This window comes from Pimephales promelas, chromosome 5 (assembly GCF_988280905.1).
Source record: "Pimephales promelas chromosome 5, fPimPro1.hap1.1, whole genome shotgun sequence".
In the NCBI taxonomy this organism is placed as follows: domain Eukaryota; kingdom Metazoa; phylum Chordata; class Actinopteri; order Cypriniformes; family Leuciscidae; genus Pimephales; species Pimephales promelas.
The window spans coordinates 2,421,229-2,441,574 of NC_142773.1; the positions used below are offsets into that span (position 1 = coordinate 2,421,229).

The following is a 20,346-nucleotide window of genomic DNA, read 5'->3' on the forward strand; positions in this document are numbered from 1 at the left end:
AACCAATTAATCTTAAAATACCACTTAAATCAGTTAGTTATATCTATTTGCTGCTGACATAAATTATATAGCTTTTCCTACATATTAGAGACTCTTGTAAAGTACTACACCTACAAGTACTACAGCCTGTTTCTTGAGGATCCAAATACCAAAATGCTTTTTACAGAATCAATTTATCTTAAAATGCCAGCTATAAATCTTAAGCTTCATTAGTTATTTATTTATACTTATCTTTCCTTTTTCACAACTGATGCCTATTAAGGAACCAGTTAAGTATTACTTAAATGTTTTGTTACCGAAACTATAATTAAAATAATCTGGGTCCAAACATAAATGGCCCGTGTAGATGATACAGTTATATACTGTTATGTCCATGTCCCTTTTCAAATAAAATTAAAAGTCTTTAAGTATCTCTTTATGGAAACATTATGCTATGTACTATTTTAAAATAGACAAATAATACTGAGCATGTTTACATGCACACAAGTACGCTGATAACTCACAAAAATCAGCTCATTGAAATAAACTGTTGTCTGTGTTTACATGAAAACCAATAACCCGACAATGCAAGTAAACCACGTTTACAGGACTTTATTAATATATCCTGTTGTTTCCCAGTAATGATGTCAAAACAAAATTATTTCCCATAATAATTTATCATTTAATAATAATTTAATATGCCCAAATATTTCATTGTGTCAGTTGTGATGGTAAATAAACCATTAAAAAGCGAAGAAGACTGCAACAGGTCAGCGGGAAATTCACGGCTCATTTATTATCCTCTCATGCATTTACAGATGCTGCATTTTGACCGTACCCATTATGCTGCTACACGAGATGAGAACACTTTTTATTTTTTTGGATCAAGAAAGAGTCTGAGTTTGTGATATATTTCTTCCTCCCTTACTACAAAACCCGCACTGTCTGGATTTGCTTAAATCCACACTAAGGATGCGTTTTTATCACATCACACATGTGCACTTCAATAAGCTTACAAGACTTCATTCAAGTTTACAAGCATTTTCATTATTTCGATTATTCGCTACTAAGTATGATTATACTTACTATATGATTAAAATTCATGACAAGTCAATTTATTGAACCATGTAGACTTTAAACTATGAGATCTAAAATAATTTGTTATCCTGCTGCTCCCTTTGGTGAACAACAACAGTACTGCAGCTTTCATCTCTGAATCCCACTGATTTAAACGGCTAAAATAAAAAAATAAACATTGCTGCTAGCATCCTGAGCATCAGAAGTTCATCAGAAACTCGCATGTTCAGTTAAAATGTCTTCTTGCTAATGTATATGAGGTTCTGTGAAATTTAAATATCAAACATTAAAAATTATGAAAACTGATAGAAAAAAGATTTCTTATCCTGTGATCACCTCTCTTGGACAACAACATTAGTACAATGTATTATAGTCCGTCTGCCATTTTGAGTTGCCAAAAGCCTTTCCTGATCTCCCTCTTAAAGGACAACTCCGGCGCAAAATGAACCTTTGGTCTAATTACACATTGCTACCTAGTCAACCGTTATCCGAGATTTGTTTTCATGATTGCCGAATGTAAATTGTTTTATCTCTAAAAACAGTTTAGCCTATAACGCTAGTATAATGCTAGTATATAGGGCATAGAGTAATGACAAATAAAAATCGCTTGTTATTACCACTAACAAGACTCAAAATAGCCCCACACCAACGCAACAGCATAACAAGGGTCCCTACATTCAAACCGAAGCATTGAGAACTTTGTTAGTGTCCAAACAGTTTAATAAGAAGATATTTTATACACATTCAACTTCGCGAATACAGGAAGAAGCCATCTTTGAAAAATAGTCTCGACCAGTCGATCTACGAGCGCCGATCCAAGTGCGCTGAACTGTGCAGAATCTCATATGGTCCATTGTTTCCAGAAGAAACACAAACACAACCCGTTTACTTGTCTTCAATATGTACACGTAGCCTACTGTTCGCGCTCACATTATCACCTTATTCACATCTCACCACCGCACTTGGATCGGCGTTCGTAGATCGACTGGTCGAGACTATTTTTCCAAGATGGCTTCTTCCTGTATTCGCGAGTTGACTGTGTGTATAAAATATCTTCTTATTAAACTGTTTGGACACTGACAAAGTTCTCAATGCTTCGGTTTGAATGTAGGGACTCTTGTTATGCTGTCGCGTTGGTGTGGGGCTATTTTGAGCCTTTTTAGTGGTAATAACAAGCGATTTTTATTTGTCATTACTCTATGCCCTATATACTAGCATTATACTAGCGTTATAGGCTAAACTGTTTTTAGAGATAAAACTATTTACATTCGGCAATCATGAAAACAAATCTCAGATAACGGTTTACTAGGTAACAATGTGTAATTAGACCAAAGGTTCATTTTGCGCCGGAGTTGTCCTTTAAGCCAAGTTCACACTACAGGATTTTAAGCCCGATTTATGCTGGATTTGCAAGTCGTTGAGCTCGCCGACAGGTCAGGGTGTTATCGCGTGCAAATCGCGGGGGATTAGCGGACGATGAACGCTTGCCAATCTGTTAGTATGAAAGAGCCAACAACGCAGCGAAAACGCTCGCAGACGCGTCGCCGAGCCCAGAAAAATATCTAGCCTTCTAGATATCCAGAGCCGTCGCGCGACTCAACCTCAGTGATGTCATGAGTACAGCCAATCATAGCAACGCTATTGTTATTTCCAAAAGTTATTTTTAACGGACAGAACCAGATTGGCCGACCTGTAGCCGCCTACACGCTAACTCAATGCATGGATGATCTGACAGGATTAACGTACGTTACCTCGGTTGAGTGGCCTGACTTCTACACCTACCTTATAGAGAAACCGATCGTAAATAGAAACTGAGGGCATATAAATCTTTAGATGTATATATGGTCCTGTGTGTGTACGATCCGCAGTTCTGCCGAGCCAGCGCCAAGACCACGGCAATGTTAAGAGTGACATTACAGTGCGATTTTAATGATGTGAATATTTTCTAGAAATAAAAGTTCCAGATACAGCATATTAATTTTTCATCAATTCTTGCACCAAACAACATAACAAGATGACATTTAATAATACAATTATTTAAGCTCCTTATTATGTAGCCGAATCTGTGCTGTTTTGTATTGACCGCCTCCAGTTTTCACTTTGTTTTGCCTCCGACTAGCGCCGTGATGTAACTGTGACGTCGGCGCAAAAGGGGTCTATTGGCGCACGTGCTGTTTCGCGTCATTTCTGGTTCGTTTTATTGCGTGTTTTTTCGTGACAAGATAGAATCGTTGGGTGAGAGAGTTGTTGTCAACTCGTTATTTATTTGATTATTTTCAGGATTTAGACTGTAGCATAGTACTGAAACAGCTCTCATTAGAGTCAAAAATGATTTGCTCTTATCATCCGATCGTGGTTGTATCTCTATGTAGTGCGTTGTCAACTCGTGTAGTGCGTTACTCCTGTTGTGGATCAATCATGTTGTGTTGTGTGGTGTGAACAGCTCAACAACTTGAACACTCCTGAATTCACTGAGAGCAAGTCTTGTAGTGTGAACCGCACAGTTCAGCCCGACGTTTTAAAATCATGTAGTGTGAAGAAGGCATTAACCACTTGACTGATTCATTCACAAAATGTTGCATGCGTCATCTATAGACACAACTATTCAAACTGTTTAGAACAGGGGTGCCCAATCCTGCTCCTGGCGATCAACTGTCCTGCACAGTTCATCTGAAACCGTAATCAAACACACCTGAAGCAACCAATTAAGGTCTTCAGGATCACATTCAGGTGTGTTTGATTACGGTTTGAGATGAACTGTGCAGGACAGTCGATCGCCAGGAGCAGGATTGGGCACCCCTGGTTTAGAAGATATGAGCCAATGCTTTTTGTAGCCATGGCTCAAAACACTTCAAACTATATCTTCCAAACCAGGGATGCCCAATCCAATGTGTTTGGAGATTAACGTTGGAGATGAACTGTGCAGGACAGTCAATCAGCAGGAGCAGGATTGGGCACCCCTGTTCTAAACCATTTGATGAATCCAAATTCTTTTGATGACTTTTTGATTTCAGGGTAGATGATATACAAAATTTGGGGTAAATTAGACAAATGGTCTAGGAGGAGTTCGTAGGTTTAACAAAAAAGCTAAAAATGGCGGAATAATTGTATCTATGGCAAAAAAAAAACAACAAAGAAAAAAAAACCAGATAATACACATTTTGTTCAACTTGACACAAAGAATCGGAGGAAAAAGAATTTTGATTCTAGCCAGTATATTGGCAGAGATACGAGCAGCAACGTAAAAGTACTTATTATAGCGCCACCTATGGTCAGATTGGGGTGTGTGTACACCTAAGAAGTGGGGTGCATTTGAGACCATCCTGCCAAATGATGTGTTTCTCGGAATAATGGTTTTGGCAGGCCAGAGCATTATAGAGCAGAAAAATAATAAGTTTGGCACCTTCATGTATAAATAGCTGCAAGCAGCATGAGGCTGAAATGAGGAGCATGAGTATCAAGTCGGTATGCTGCACTGAACTGAAAGAGTTGAATTGAAACTCTGCAGGTAAGTACATCTCCAGGAACAGGATTTGGCACCTCTGCACTAAGACTGTGCATACACTGTGCAATTTTCGTCCGATTTTGAGGCGAATTCTGACACATGCAACTCTTTTTTGAGCTGGGCCGATTTTCAGTTTTCATGCGTCGTTTGTCGTGCAGTGTACGGGGGGAAACGAGAGGCAATAAATCTCTCCCGCCCGGTAATCAGATGGTCGGATGAATTTCTGGCATGTCAGAAAATGTTGAAGCAGAGCTGCAAACCGATTGACCTAAACTCAAGTGTTTTATCCCTCACTGCGCCTGCACGAAAAAAGGAGATCTTTAAGTTCTGAAGCGCACATCGATTGATACTTTTATATCCCAGCCTTCACACAAGGCCACGGGAGAGGATGAGGATATGTCATTATTGAACATGGAGGAGAACAGCAATGCGGGTGTTTTCAAATGTGAGTATTAGAAACCAAAACATGGTTCCTTGTATAACAAGCGCATTTGTTGAACTACCATGGAGTAAACTGTTGAATTGTTGAAGGTGTTAAGACTCTAGACAGTATATTTGTGATGTTTCTGTAAAAACACCTTTGATTATGCATCCACCTTATTTCTGATGACCTTACTGCGTTTTGAATTATGGGTGGCACTTCCGGTTAGGGGAACTTCCATTCAAAAAGGCTAAAATGAATAATTTCAAATCATAAGGTTGCCCTACAAATAAAGCTGATCCGTTAGTTTGACTGGATGAGCGGTCTTTTTTCCTTCATGATTTATTTTCAGACATCATGAGAATAATGTTATACTTGGTATTTTAACGTGACATGTTATAATAAGAATATCTATGGCAAGAGCTCTTTTCAGTCGCTTCTTTCTTTACCTTATGATGGTTTATATTTTCCTTTGAAATCTGCTGTAAAAATTTGAAAAAAAGATAGGAATAAGGTGGATAGCTAACAGCAGAGCTTCAGTAAGCACATGTACATCTTCAAAGTGGATTTACATAGACATGTAGTAAATGTCTTTAAAGGGATACTCCACCCAAAAATTGGAACCAAACAGTTGTGGGACACCATTGACTTCCATAGTAGTGAAAAAGGTAACACTTTACTTGAAGGGGTGTGCATAAGACTGACATGACACCTTCATAACAATGACATATGTCTTGTATATGAAGTTAGGTTTATGCATGTTTATGAAAACTATCATTAAGTGTCTTTCCCTCAATAATGACATTTTCAATGCAAAAATTACATTGTTTAAGATGTCTTTGATATGACATCTTGACATAAACCATAACATCATAACCTGTCAGTGTCTTTGTCATGACAACTTGACATAAAATTAGGTTAAACTGTCATGTGGTTGGCTTTGACATTGGCTGTCATGAGGCCATTATAACTGTGTCATGAATATTTTTCGTGACCTCAACTGCAGTGGTACTAATTGAATTTGTCATTAAAATGTTATAATGGCTTCATGACAGACAATGTCAAAACCAACCACATGACAGTTTAATGTAATGTTAACCCATAAAGCTAGGTGGTTTCTTAACTTTGATAATTAATCTGCTGTGCTTTGTCATGTTTATGACATGTTGTGTTGTCTTAGTAATGTCAAGTCATCATGACAAAGACACTGACAGGTTATGATGTATTGGTTTATGTCAAGCGCTGTCATAACAAAAACATCTCAAACAATGTCATATTTGCATTAAAACTGAGCGAATGACACTTAATGACAGTTGTCACAAACATGCATAAACCTCCTTCATATTCATAACATATGTCATGTCATGATTATGAAGGTGTCATGTTAGTTTTATGCACACCCCTTCAAATAAAGTGTTACCGAAAAAAACTACTAAGAAAGTCAGTGGTGATGACCCACAACTGTTTGGTTCCTATCGTTCTTCAAAATATCTGTTCAGCAGAAGAAAGAAATTCATACAGGTTTCCAACTTGAGGGTGAGTAAATCATGACAGAATTTTTATTTTTGGGTGGAGTATCCCTTTTGTGACACTCTGCAGCTGTACTGCCCTCGAGTGCCACTGGAGGGTACTCTTCCCATGTTATGTTTCCCCATGGACTCTTTATGTTTTATTATGTTCAGCTGAGTTTCATTATTGGTTAATGAGTTACACCTAAGATGTATATGGTTTATTTAACATCTGACATGAACATCTTCGATAAGTATTGAAGATGAGCACATCACAACATGAAATAAACATCTGAGTGATGTATGTTTTCATCCATGCTTACATTAGATGCATGTAAGTAATGTCAATAAACAAATCTACATAAAGTCGCTAAACTTATTTTATTTGTCCTTTAGTACTGTTGATAAATTGATAAGCATTTAAGTTATGAGTACGTAAAATATGAGCATATAAATGAGTACGTCAGCAACAACCTGTATAAATGTAGTATTGAGCTCACAAAGGTAACATGAATCTTGTTTGAATGGGTACAGATATGAATAAAAATCTATTTCAATCTAAAGTTGTAGTTTATTTGAATTATTGTAATTTCACTTAGACTTATTACAAGCACTTTTCTGATTCTTGATTTCTGTGCATTTGCTGCAGAGATTTTGTAGTGGAGCAGGGCTTGTGAGGCAGGGTGACGGCGGCATTTTGTGAAAGAAAAAGAAAACCTGAAACAAAAATTTAAAGTAAGATCATTTTGTTACTTCTAATACAGAAGTCAAATTATATTTTGCTATTAAAATGACTGCTTTTGTTCAATATTTGTGCATTCTTGTAGGATCTGAAATGTCCAGACTGGTGTGAGCACTGAGGATGGGGAGCCCACAGCAGCATCCTAGAAATGGTATATAGTGCCATGGACGAGACCCTCAATCACTCCACCTGTCCTTATTGCCTCATCTGGCCCGGATGCTGCTGTGGTCTCTTCATCCTCAGTGAGCACAGAGCTAGTGAGATCTTTTAGAAAAATACCAAAATACTTTGAGGTTGTGATTTTGGTCAAGTGTGTTCTGCTGGTTCTCTTACGAGAGGTTCTCTCGTATTGCGTAAGCTAGCTTACGCTACGGGAAAGATTAATCTTTTCTGAGAAGTTCTGAGAAGCCAAAAAACTATTCCATAATTTATATCTATTGTCAACGCAGTTCCTCTGCAGCAGCAGACCATGAGCGGGCTAGCTAGCAGCTCATTGGTTTGCTCACAGAGAACTGCTTAAGCCTATGGGAGAGCAGGGCTGAGCCCGCGACCAATGAGAAGCAGGCACGCTCTTATTGCGTCAGAGCCCGCCAGAATGGGTGTGGCTAGATGGTATAAAAGGAGCTCTCGTAGGCTTATCAAGTTGATTATTTCATCCTTCAGCGAGCTATACATTTCCGCTGTTTTGAGAAGAAGCCGTCACCGTCGAGAAGGCACCTTCTAGCGAGCTCCGGAGACTGAAGAAGCCGGCCGTCTTCGCCACCTTCAGCCGCCCTGCAAGCCAGCGCCATCCGATGACGTGTATCCTTTTCCATTCGACTTACTGAAAGAGCACGAGCGTCTTTTTAAAGATTCCTCGTATTTCCTGCGGTTCAGCCGAGGTCCAGAAAGCCACCCAGGCCATGAACTTGTTTCTGCCCCGCCGCGCTAGCTCTTCTGCAGGCCGCTCTCGTGACCAGCCCCCTGCTAGAGCCCCACCCTAGCGCCCTTCTCTGCAGGCTCAACCATCCCAGCGCAGACAGCCACCTCCCCGGGGGCCTCGACCCAATATCACGCTGAACCCTGATCATCAGAAGTCTGCCTAGCACAGCTGAGAAAAAGACGGCTCTCTCCCGCCGCAGCCAGACCGCCGTCAAAACTTCGCCCTCTGCTAGTCCCCATAGTTTCGCCGACTACAGTAGTGTTCATCGCCACAAACAAGCCGGTCTCCCTGCCCACTTGCGAGCGACAAAAATCCGTTTTCACGGCTACCCAGAGAAATCTCAAAAAGAGCAAAAATGCCTCTTGTGTAAAAAATGTGCCCACAGGCATGTCTTCACCCATACACACAAGCACTATATGTCCCGTGTTTCTCACAGAGCCCATCCCCACAGGATGGGCACAGCCTGCTCTAGTATCAGAGAACATAAGCACGCCCACGAGCTCATGCGCGTGTCCCCTCTCTGTTCGCTGTCTCACGGCCATAGACTGTAAAAAATATGGACGTAGTGTCCGTGACGTCACCCATAGGTTTCTGAAGAGCGATTTTGAGGCCTAAAGTGGGCGGGGCCGACCGTCGCCATCTTGGCAGTGCGTCACCTCTCGTCACTACCGGATAAATTAAAATGGGCAAAGAGGCGGGACGCGGGTGGAGCTGAGGTGCTAATGCTATGCTACTGCCGCTGAATTGACAGCTGATTGAAAAAGTAAAGCCAATGGTTAAAGTTCATGTTTTGCCCTTCGAAATATTATAATAGTTAAGACGTAACTAAAAGTGAGACTACTTTACTTTTTTTATCAACTTTATTAATCTCACAAGGGGCAATTAGTTAAGAGCATATATACAAGTACATTAACACAGATCACACATTTCTCACAACATACAAGCAGTCAACTATGTGCATTGTGATGCATTATTCTGCTAGTTAAAATGTATAACTTACAATATTGCTCTAAGCTTGTGCATGCGACAGTGATTCAAGGCAAGCACACAAGTCAGTCGGCATCTCACGTCAAGTTCGTAAAGAGCTTTAATTCAGTCCATTTTACAATCCGATTTTGGCCGCCTCTCAGATGGGTCAAACCAAATATTACCTCAGAACTTCAAGTAAATGAACTAGAAATCTGCGCTCATTCAAGGGTGTGCATCTATTGCATGGACGGAGAGAACGCGCTGAAATCATCAGACATCCATTAGTGCATGAGAGGGAAACAGCTGGAAACACGGCGCTGGTTGTTCTCTCCATACTCAACACGACGGAATCCAACGGCGTGCACGGGCGAAGGTATAATACATGTATTAAATTGTATGAAATAATCCCGGAAAAGCAGAAACACAGCTGAGGGTGACGCTAACAGACAGCAGACTACGATTAGCAGTGAAAGCGGCAGCATGAATCCACCTGTCACTCAAGTGGCCACGCCCTTAATTATGCAGAACTTTAAGGCTTAAATATAATTTAAACAGATGAGTTGTAAAAAAATTCACCCCCCTCACAGTTGTCATGAAGGGAAAAATGAGCTCAATAGACCAAAGCCACTTTTTGCTCCAGGCTGTAAACATGTTTTTTTCTGCTGTAAAGTTGGGCATTTTAACATGGGGGAGATACAGATTTGACTCGCTTCTGCAGCCTGCCTCAAGCGGCCACTCGATAAATTGCAGTTTAATTCACTTCCGTATTGGCTTCAAGAGAGAGACGGGGAGGTTGCCGCTTGCTCACGGCCCATAAACTCCTCTCTGAGTGTAAATCCCGTTGCCACACACAGTCTAAGCGTGCCCACACCCCGTGTCCAGCTCGCTATGTGCAGCAATCAGGGCGATATAGCCATTCAGCCGCTAGCCGCGTGCTTCGAAGCGTGGGAAGCCATTCTGGGCTTTTCCCCGTGGGTGCTAAGCATTATAAAGAACGGCTATCTGCTACAATTTCGTTGCCGCCCGCCTCGCTTCCGCGTTCGGCTCGAATCCACTGTCAGCCCGGTGGCTATCAGCATGCTCCACTCAGAAATAGCGAAGCTGTTGCAAAAAGGCACAATATAGAGAGTTTTGCCATCTATGACCGAGTCGGGGTTTTACGGCCGTTATTTTCTTGTTCCCAAGAAAGACGGCGGCCTCAGGCCGATCTTAGATCTCAGGTTTTTGAACAAAGCGCTCATGAGGAGACCGTTCAAAATGCTTTCAGTCAAGAAACTCCTCGCGCACGTGCACCAGGGGGACTGGTTCATCTCTCTAGACCTGAAAGACACCTATTTTCAGATCCAGATAAATCCCTGTCACAGGCCGTTCTTACGTTTCGCCTTCGAGGGTCAAGTTTATCAATACGCCGTTCTTCCGTTCGGCTTATCCGTAGCACCCCGTACCTTCACGAAGTGCATGGATACGGCGCTCGCCCCCCTGCGTCGTCAGGGGCTGCGTATATTAAACTATATGGATGACTGGCTGATTTTGGCACAATCACAGACGGAGCTTCTGTCGCATCGCGCAGTTCTCCTTGACCATCTGAAAACGTTGGGTCTCTCTGTCAACTGGACAAAGAGCTCCCTTCAACCCAGTCAGACTATTTCCTTCCTGGGGATAGATTTGAACTCGGTCACTATGACGGCTTGCTTGTCTACACAGCGCACGCATCATTTCGGATGGGCACCTGCACACCTCTAAAATCCTTTCAGAAGATGCTGGGTTATATGGCCTCAGCCTCCACTGTGCTTCAGCTGGGCCTTCTGCACATGCGCCCGCTTCAGTTCTGGTTAAAGAGCCGTGTATCTCACCGTGCGTGGATTACAGGTCGCCAGCTGATCAAAGTTACGCAGACATGTCTCACGGCACTGCAGCCATGGACAGTAGCAGATTGGTTTCAGCGGGGCGTCACCATGGGGACCTTCTCCCGCCGAAAAGTCATCTCGACAGACGCATCCAACACGGGTTGGGGTGCGGTCTGCGAGGGCTAACCGGCCTTCGGCCATTGGTCGACTCAGGAAGGCTCCTTACACATAAACTGTCTGGAAATGCTCGCGCTCTCGCGCTTCCTCCCGCTTATTCGGGGTCACCACATCCTGATCCGTTCCGACAACACGGCCGTGGTCTCCTATCTCAACCGTTAGGGCGGGGTCAGATCCAGGAATCTCTTCCTTCTGACACACCGCATCCTAGTTTGGTCCCAGAGCCACCTGCTCTCGCTCAGAGCGACGCACGTGCCGGGCCATCTGAACGACGGCCCAGACATACTGTCCAGGAACCTCATTTCCCCCGCAGAATGGTCCCTGCACACCCAGACAGTCCAAATACTGTGGCACTTATTCGGCAGAGCAGAGGTGGATCTCTTCGCATCAGAAGAGAATGCTCACTGCCCAATATTCTTTTCAAAGAGCGAGCACGCGCTAGCCCAGGACTGGCCCCGCCACCCGCTCTATGCTTTCCCTCCGATATATTTGTTACCGCAGGTAATACAGAGGATCAGGGACACACGCCACTCGGTGCTCCTCATAGCCCCGCGTTGAGAGAGTCAGACTTGGTTCCCGTAGCTCACCCAGCTGTCGCAGAGAGCCCTGTGGCCCATTCCAGTCATCTCCTCTCTCAAGCTCGCGGCACGATCTTGCATCCCCATCCACAGCGCTGGGCGCTACATGCATGGGCTCGACTACTCCGCCCTAGCCACGCCTTCAGCCTGCCCCACCACGCCTTCAACCAGCTCCGTCTCGCCCTCAGCCTGCTCCGCCCTGGCCGCGCCCTGAGCCTGCTCCGCCCTGGTCTCGCCCGCAGCCTGCTCCGCTCTGGCCACGCCCTCAACCTGCTCCGCCCTGGCCACGCCCCGCTCAGCCCTCAGATCGTCCCCCCTCCTTCCTCTGTTCTGCGGCGTGAGGCCACGCCTTCCGGGAGGGGGGAGTTCTGTCACAGTCTGCGTCTGCACCATCCTGTCTGGGTCTCCTTCACTACACTTCCCATGATCCTCTCGTCTGCACACCTGAACTCACTCCCTCATCAGCCTCCCGTTCAGCGTCCTGTTTCATCTGTCTCACCTGTTTGCACCTCGTTATGTTTGATTCTTGCCTGTATTTAGTTCAGTTCAGTTAGCCTTGGTCGGTCAATGTTGCGTGTTACCCTGTCTTCCTGCCTGTACTTTGCATTAAATATTATCGACATGTGGATCTGGACTCCTCCTGTTCCTTCTGCCTGCTCCATAGGGTGACAATATCAACATGTAATATTAATTCAAGTTTGTTTTAGTTATATAGCACATTTAAACAGCAAACACAGCTGACCAAAGAGCTTAACAAAACAAAGAAACACAGGGTAATGGCTCTTTCAGACTGCACGATTTTCAAAGTAGTCAGGTCGCTGCTCTTTTCACACTGCATGACTATCTTGGCCAGCATTCAGTCGCTGCTGTGTTCACACTGGACGATGGATCGGCGACAGAAGGTTTCACACTGCATGACTTTAGAAAAATCGCAGACAGACTCTGTCTAGCACGCTGCACGCAAACTACATTTCACAACAAACACGCGTGAGATATGAAAAGGAAACAACACGCGACACCACACGTGCAAGACCGGAGTTCTCACGTGAGACTTTTTTTTTCGACCCGGTTGTGGTACAGCTGGTGAAACAGACACGAGTGCTCCTGCCAAATTTCTACTAATTTTTCTTCCATTTATTGTGTCCAAATAGACCGAGAAGAAGCTTTTTTTGTTGAAACAATGCCATATCATGTTGATATGTGATCTATAACTCCTCCCCGAACTCCCTGCTGCTCTGTATCTTGCTCTCTCACTGGCTGCCGGTGATCGCCGATGTAGTTTTCAGTCAAAACACTTTTCACACAGCAGGATTTTGAATCGCCGACAGGTCCAGATATTTAGCATGCCAAATATCTCACGGGCGTCGGCGACTCGTCGGTGATTCTCTCAGTTCGCGTCTTTGTTCATTCACACTGCGTGATTGTCACTCGCGTGAACGAGCGCCGATTTGCCTGTGATTTCGGGCATTTGTCGGCGATTTCTCAAAACCTGTCGGCGAGCCAAAATCGTGGCTAAAATCATGCAGTCTGAACTCGGCATAAACCACACATTCTTGACAGAAGCTCACAGTGAATTGAAAGCCAAAGGAAAAAAAAAGGTTTTAAGAGATGATTTAAAAAAGCCTGTAGCGCTTGATATGCGCCAGAAGGCTGTTCCACAGCCAAGGGCCGTCAATAACAATGCTTTAATCACGATCTGGGGACAGAGAGAATTCTCTTATCACCAGTCCTCAGATTTTGTGTGGGATTTTATATATAAAGTAGCTCAGACAAATAGCTTGGTGCCAGATTATTAAAAGATTTAAAAACATGAAGAATTTCAATTATAAAATACACAGGTGACTAAAACAGCGATCTCAAAATTGGAGTAACTTAGTCAAATTTACGTTGTCCTTTGAGGAATTTTGCAGTGGTATTTTGCATAGAGACATTTTAATTAATACGAATTAAATGTTTTAACCACTTGGTGGAATTAGGAGGCGTTCCCTTAGGCATCATTCGCCGTGGTAGCACATCAAAGCGTTTTCAAGTATAAATCAGCTATAATGCACGTAAGGGATTTTGAACGTACAGTAAGTGATTTCTGATCTTGGAGTTGATATCTTTGTAAGACTGACGACTCTATAGAACAGTGGCAAGGAAAAGTAACTTTAATGTTGTGGTTTGTTTCCATTGTGTTGTGAACTTATGTTTGCTTTTTAAATATCGTTGTGTTGTGCACTACTGGGCCACCATAGCCATAGACTTCAAGAGTGGAATAATAATAAGAAAAACAATAAAAGATACATTAGGTGACTACAAAACTTCCGTTGTTGGCCCCTAATAAAAAAATTAAGAAGAAAATCAGTACAAATACAATAGGGTTCCAGCATCTTTGGTGCTTGGATCCCTAATTAGCCAAAAACGTTGTAACCCAACTGTGAACAACCCAACTGTGAACCCAGGTTTTACTGACACAAATAGAGTAAGGATAAAGGTTAGTAAATACAAGTCAGTTCAATGATGATATACTCAACCAATTCTAATTAGATGTGCCTCTATAGCATTGTGTGTTACCGTGCAATTTATACACGAAAATGACTATTTACGTTCATATGATACACACTGTAAACCCCTTGGGTAGGATTAGAGTCATTCATATTATACTTTTGAGTAGGATTAGTGGTGTGGGGTGCGTGAGTATTACACGCAATAAAGTGCGTATCATATGCTTGCAAAAACTAATTTTTAGCACTCATTTAAACTCATTTAATCTCATTTCATGAGATCAGGCTGTTACACTACATTGGTTGGGTAACATGCTTTTCTCTTTTTACCAGGGTGACGCGCACACACACAGGGGAGCAGGAAAGATGAAGGAACACAGCCAGTGTTGCCAATATTGCATCTTTGTCACTGGATTAGCAACTTTTCACTGCTTTAGCAACTTTTTTTTTATAAGCGACTGGTAAGAAATCTAGAAACTTTTTAGACTGCTAGCTAACATTTAGTCAGTCACTACATACTCTTTTCAAAACATATCGCAGTATATAATTCCCTTGTTCAATCTTAAAGACTGAGTGTAGTCATGCGCTTAACCTTACCAAAACCAACTATCGAGACAATCAATTAATCTGCCATCAATAAAACCATAATTTACAAAGACAAGTCTTTTTACAGAAATACAGTACATCCAACCTGACTTGTTGCTGCATGACTGATAATAGATAGATAATAGATTTTTCAAAGTGTAGGATCTGTTGTTGTATCTGTTTGTTTTCTTTATTCAAGTTATACAGTACATCAAGTGGTGCAGCTCTAACGGAAATGAAAAAGCAACGCAACTTAAATAAAACAAAAACTTCTAGTTTGATGCAAGCCCAATGAAACAGCAAAAGCATGAACTCTATCAAGGTACATTCTGGGATTGACTTGCCTACTGTTTTGAGAGCAACACCCAGTCTATGCAATAAATGTGCATGTATGGTTCATAGCTCAGGGTTTTTACAGTCATCTTATGGTTTTTTTAGTCATCTAATCTTGGCTGTAGTCACTGATCATTTTGGCCCAAAGTCCACCCAAAGCCCGCTGTGGAGGAAAACAGTCTGTGGTGGGAGACGGAAAACCCATGACATGGTAGTGCCACTAATTAACGTCGTTTCATCAATCCATGACCACCACAAGCTATCCAGATTCCATATTGGCTTTCCGGATTTGCCTGGCTGTCTGCGATGCCCATCAATGCATTTCCAACAACAGCCTACATATCTACAAAGCACACAGCTGATGGTAGGAACAGACCCGCCCTCTCTTAAAAAATTGAGGCAAACCTCCAAGCTGTGGTTGAATCCTTGCTACCAGAATATTGAGCCGTTTGGATCCAAGAGAGCCAAACACATTTAAAGACATTCCCCAGAGCAATAATACCATATAATCAAGGCAGGGTTGGGATGACTCCTGCGGGAGAAGCCATTCTCAAAGCTTGTCAAGAAAGCCATTGAGGAAAAACAAACCGGTAGAAATTTAGAGACACGGAATTTCTGTTTTTCAAGTGGTTACTTGAAATGTCATGAAAGCCAAAGAAATGTTGGTAATCTTAAGTGTGTTTATAGTACAAAAGTTACACTATGTTAAGCTGTCCAGCAATGATACACACTTTTGTGGGGTTGTGCCTTTACATTATGTGTTTGTAAAGTGAAATGTTAGCAATGGCATTTTAATTTTGATTCAGTAAATTCTCTGTGTGTAGCCTCTGAAGGAAGTGGTCACGTGAAGATCTTCAGTTGCAGACACTGCTATTCTCTGGCACTGAAAGGCGATCCACCGCAGCACAGGCAGCAGCTCTCATCAACATTCCCAAGCACAAGTCTAGTCAAGAGATTAAATCTAAAGCCTTATGCAGCAAACTGCTTCTGTATAGGGGCTTTCCTGTGAGCTGTGGCCAAAAAATGCCATTGCAAACAGATCAAACTGACCACAACTACCTTTGAATAAAACTGCTGCTCTGTTTACCTTCTCCCTGTATCATCGTCACATTGCTCTTGGTGCTCATATCTGTTTTACCACTCATTTCCCACTGTGCTAAGGTTTTATAAAGGAGCAGATGATGACTGAAGAAAGAGCCGAGCACTTTTACAGTAGTGACTGCACCCTCTGGTGGAAACATCAGGCACTGCTACACCTACTGATGGGCAGGTTCTGACATTAATTAGTTAAACCAAATCAGAATAAATGAATTACATGACGAGTGATGCATATCTAGAAATGTAAGAGGACAAAGGCTGAGTGCTAGAAGCAAAGTATTTCCTACAGAACTACTGTAGAAGCCTTGGGCCTGTTCTGACCTTTTTCTGGTTGGTTTTTGGGGGACGGAATGACAACAAATTGTTGAGCCCTCATTACAGGGTTATACTGTACATACACATTCATGTTGTTGCAGCCAACATCTTTAATGCTTTGGAACATGTACAGTAACTAACAAAAATGCAGCCACGTTTAAATAAAAAAAAAACATCTAGAAGAAAAGTGTCTGAAATTAACCATATCAACTTATAAGGATATTCAATTGAATTGTCTCTAGCTAATAGGTCTAAGTATATTTCACCGTCTTTTTTAGGTCTTGTTTTTTACCTGGTATTAAGATTTGGTCAATCGTATCACAAGTAGACGGGGCAGACCTATGACCGTTTACAGCTGGTGTTTTAATCCATCTCTTTTGTCCACTTTCAACCACTTTTGTCCTTATGTCTGCGAGGGGAGGGTCTATGGGCAGGCAAATGTTTGTTTTTTGGGGGGGTTTTTTTTCAGATCTTTTTCGATCTAACGTTTTCGACTACCTCTGGAAGCTCAAAATGTTTTAGACCCCGTATTTAGTGTCGCCCACTTGTGATCCGATAGACCAACACGCATCTTAATACCAGGTGTAAAAACAGCACCTTAAATGACAAACAAACACAGAAGACAATTCATTTGTCATTATAAATCAAATACAAATGCAACGATTTTGGGCTCTACATATTTAAAAATTGCAGACCCTTTGTACATCGTGATTACACCTCGGTTTATACTTGGAATCAGAATTTAGGTGGGAAAAACCAGCATCTCACACAAAAGTCGTAAATATCTTCCCTCAATTCGGTTCAGGTTTACATTTGGGACAGCAGTTCCCCACATGTGACCCTAGTCTGGCTTCCACAGGAGATCTGCATAAACTTGTCAAAACCAGGCACAAAAGAATCTCATTCCATGGTTATGCAGGGCTTATTTCCCTTATGTTTTCCCAGCATGTAACCTCTTCCCCCTTTCTTTCTTCAGGCTGTTTGAGGTGAGCTCTAAACCGAGACAAAAAAAAGTGTGCAGCACTCGTATTGCCTCGTTTCCCAGGATTATTCAATGTTCTATCACTACTTTGTCCCCAAACCATCCAAACCTGGTCTCCCTGGGATTTTTGTTAAACGAGATACAGCAGAAACAAACATTGGGCACCTGCCGCAACAGGCTAGATGGGACGGGTGGTAAAAAACTAAGTCTTTGCATTCTTGTGGCCAGGATGACAATTTCAGCAGCGGCTCAACTAGGCAAGGAATCCCACCCAACCCTCAGAGACGCAGACCGAGGTCAAACAGAGACTGTGTTTAGATTTCACATATGCTCCACCGCACTGGGGAAATTGGGTATGCAACATTGACCCTCTACTTAAGTAAATCAGTGCCAAGAAGATGCGGCATGTGCTTCATGGAAGGTATTTATTTGCACTTTAGTAGAAGCAAGTGTGACAACATGTCAAAATATAATGATTTCATGCTGGCTCTGGCACGAATGGAAAGGTTGAAAAGACTTTAGTTTGTTTATTGACTGTATATCATTGACTGTGGAGTTCTCAGCTATCTGAAAAATGACACCCATATCACCATTCAAAAATTAACACTCATTGTGTGAGATAAGAAAGAACACCCATAATGCCATAGTGAAATACATCACTAATGAGTTTCCTATAGTTTGTTTTCATGACCTAATAACATGGAAGTACAAGCAATTTCCGTCAAAGTAGACAAAGTGCTGAAACTGGCAAAGTGTGAATACTTTTAAACAATGGCTATTTAGCCTCACATAAGCATGACAAATTGTATGTTAAAAATATCAAGGCATTTATTAGACGAAGCCTCTTGACACTGCATATCTGCTCATGATCAGACATTGTAGTTTATCTTTTTCCATTTAATGTGCCAAAAAAACAAGGGGAAATATTCTTAAGAGGCTAATTGCAATTGGTAACAATCTTTCAGATCAAATAATGGAGACTATAAATCTTTATATGAAGTACTATCCCACCCATGCTAACACAAGCCAGCATTTATTAAATTTATTGACTTCCTAAGAGGGGGTAGAATAGGCTTAGACCCAATCTACAACCACTGCAGCCCAACAAACCGGTTTACTGCTTCATAATGTTCAATGGGGCCTGAGGGAGCCACTCCCGCCCTGGCCCTTGATTTGCCCTAACAATATTCTCTCCTTAGCACACCTTTATACATAGAATCTTCCATCACTCTTCACCATGGATCCAAGAGAAATAATTATACGTCTTGAACTGTTGAGAAATTGTTGAATGTGAAAACCTAGTACATCAGATCCAGCCAGACTGGGTTAAAACACCAGGACAATATTAAACGCCCACCTGTCCTTGGAGTGTGTCCAGATTTTGGATTATATTTACACACGCATTATAATACATTTTGTGTCTGTATAAGAGTTTAATATCAGTCAACCTCGCCTTTTCCCCCTCCAAATCTGGTTTAAAACTTGTTGATGCAAGTGACAATGGCTCACAGACGATGATTAAAAGTTAAACACATGTTTCTCAAAACATGAAGTTCTGGTGTGATCGCTAAAGGCGCGTAATGGAAGAATATCAATAAGCAGAAATGAACGCGTCATAGAGGAATACATTCCAAAGGCGTTCCCACTGTATCACAATTACCTCAATTAAAATTATGCTAGGGGAATGTTTATAGGGGGAACTGGGGAAACTGTAAATTCAACACACATTCTTGAACTTGCGCTAATGAAACTTAGTGAGCGAGTAAAATGGGTGCCAAAACGAGTGTTTATGCTGGATGAAGAAATATTATCTGCGATCTTAAAACAGTTTTGGCCACCAGGTTAGAGATCCTCGTAGCTTTATTGTTAACAGCTGTGTAGAACTGCTCGTGTCTAGTTTCTTTCCTCTACAAGCATCTATTGGAAAAAAAGACGAACCTGACCGGCTTGTACCTGCCCGTCACTGAATTAGCCTAAGAAATTTATGAAATATGCAGTATTTAATACATTGGTGAATAGGGGCATCTTTAATGCATTTATATATAAGTTATTAACAGGAGACTTCATGCAAACATTACGTTGTTATAATGAGAACAATACTCACACTAAATCGCAACTCCACAGGTTGTTACGGAGAGAAGTTTACATAACTTTTCCCCTAGATTGTCTTTTTTGATTATGATCTTTGATTCATCATTTCACATCTATCTTTCGTCTATACATTAAAAAATCTGAAGCTTGAAAAACATTTAAAGCTTCTGCCTACCCGAAGTAAGCTGTGCTCGGTCCAGGCAAGCTGATAAGATGCACTATAATGGTAAATGATAACCATCCCAGGAGAAGGTGTCCATCCAGCATTTTGTAGCAGCTCTGGGGCAGCTCATTTCGTTCGTCCTAAGTTGCTGTGTAAAATCCTTTCTTGTGAGAACGGCACTTCTTATACACTCCGAGGATTTATGCGCCCCTCCCATTCACTTAGAACGGGAGAGAGAGAGAGAGAGAGAGAGAGAGAGAGAGAGAAAGAGAGAGAGAGAGAGAGAGAGAGAGAGAGAGAGAGAGAGAGAGAGAGAGAGAGAGAGAGAGAGAGAGAGAGGGAGGTTTGTAAGTAAAGTAAGTAAGATTTTGAAAGTAAGTTTGGCTTAATTATTTACGTTTGCTTTTTGTAAGCATGTGCAGTCATAATCTTCATTCTTCTAAAATAGAATAAATAAACCGTTTTTTTTTTGTTTGTTTTTTCTATATAGACTATATACATAATGTCTATACTGGCTTTTTAATATCAGACAAAAGCTCTTGAGCTGTTGAAAGATATTGCATGCTCA

The 20,346-nt window shown here is 41.9% G+C and overlaps 1 protein-coding gene across 1 annotated transcript in view; it reads right to left on the reverse strand.

Moving 5' to 3' along the window:
- Window positions 1-19,927, reverse strand: part of wnt9a (wingless-type MMTV integration site family, member 9A) — a 76,059-nt gene extending 56,132 nt beyond the window's left edge. Inside the window, exon 1 of the mRNA XM_039679256.2 lies at window positions 19,791-19,927. Within this exon, the coding sequence (XP_039535190.1) occupies window positions 19,791-19,882 (92 nt within the window). The 5' untranslated portion in view covers window positions 19,883-19,927. The remainder of the gene's footprint in view (window positions 1-19,790) is intronic.
- Window positions 19,928-20,346: the final 419 nt, after the last annotated feature.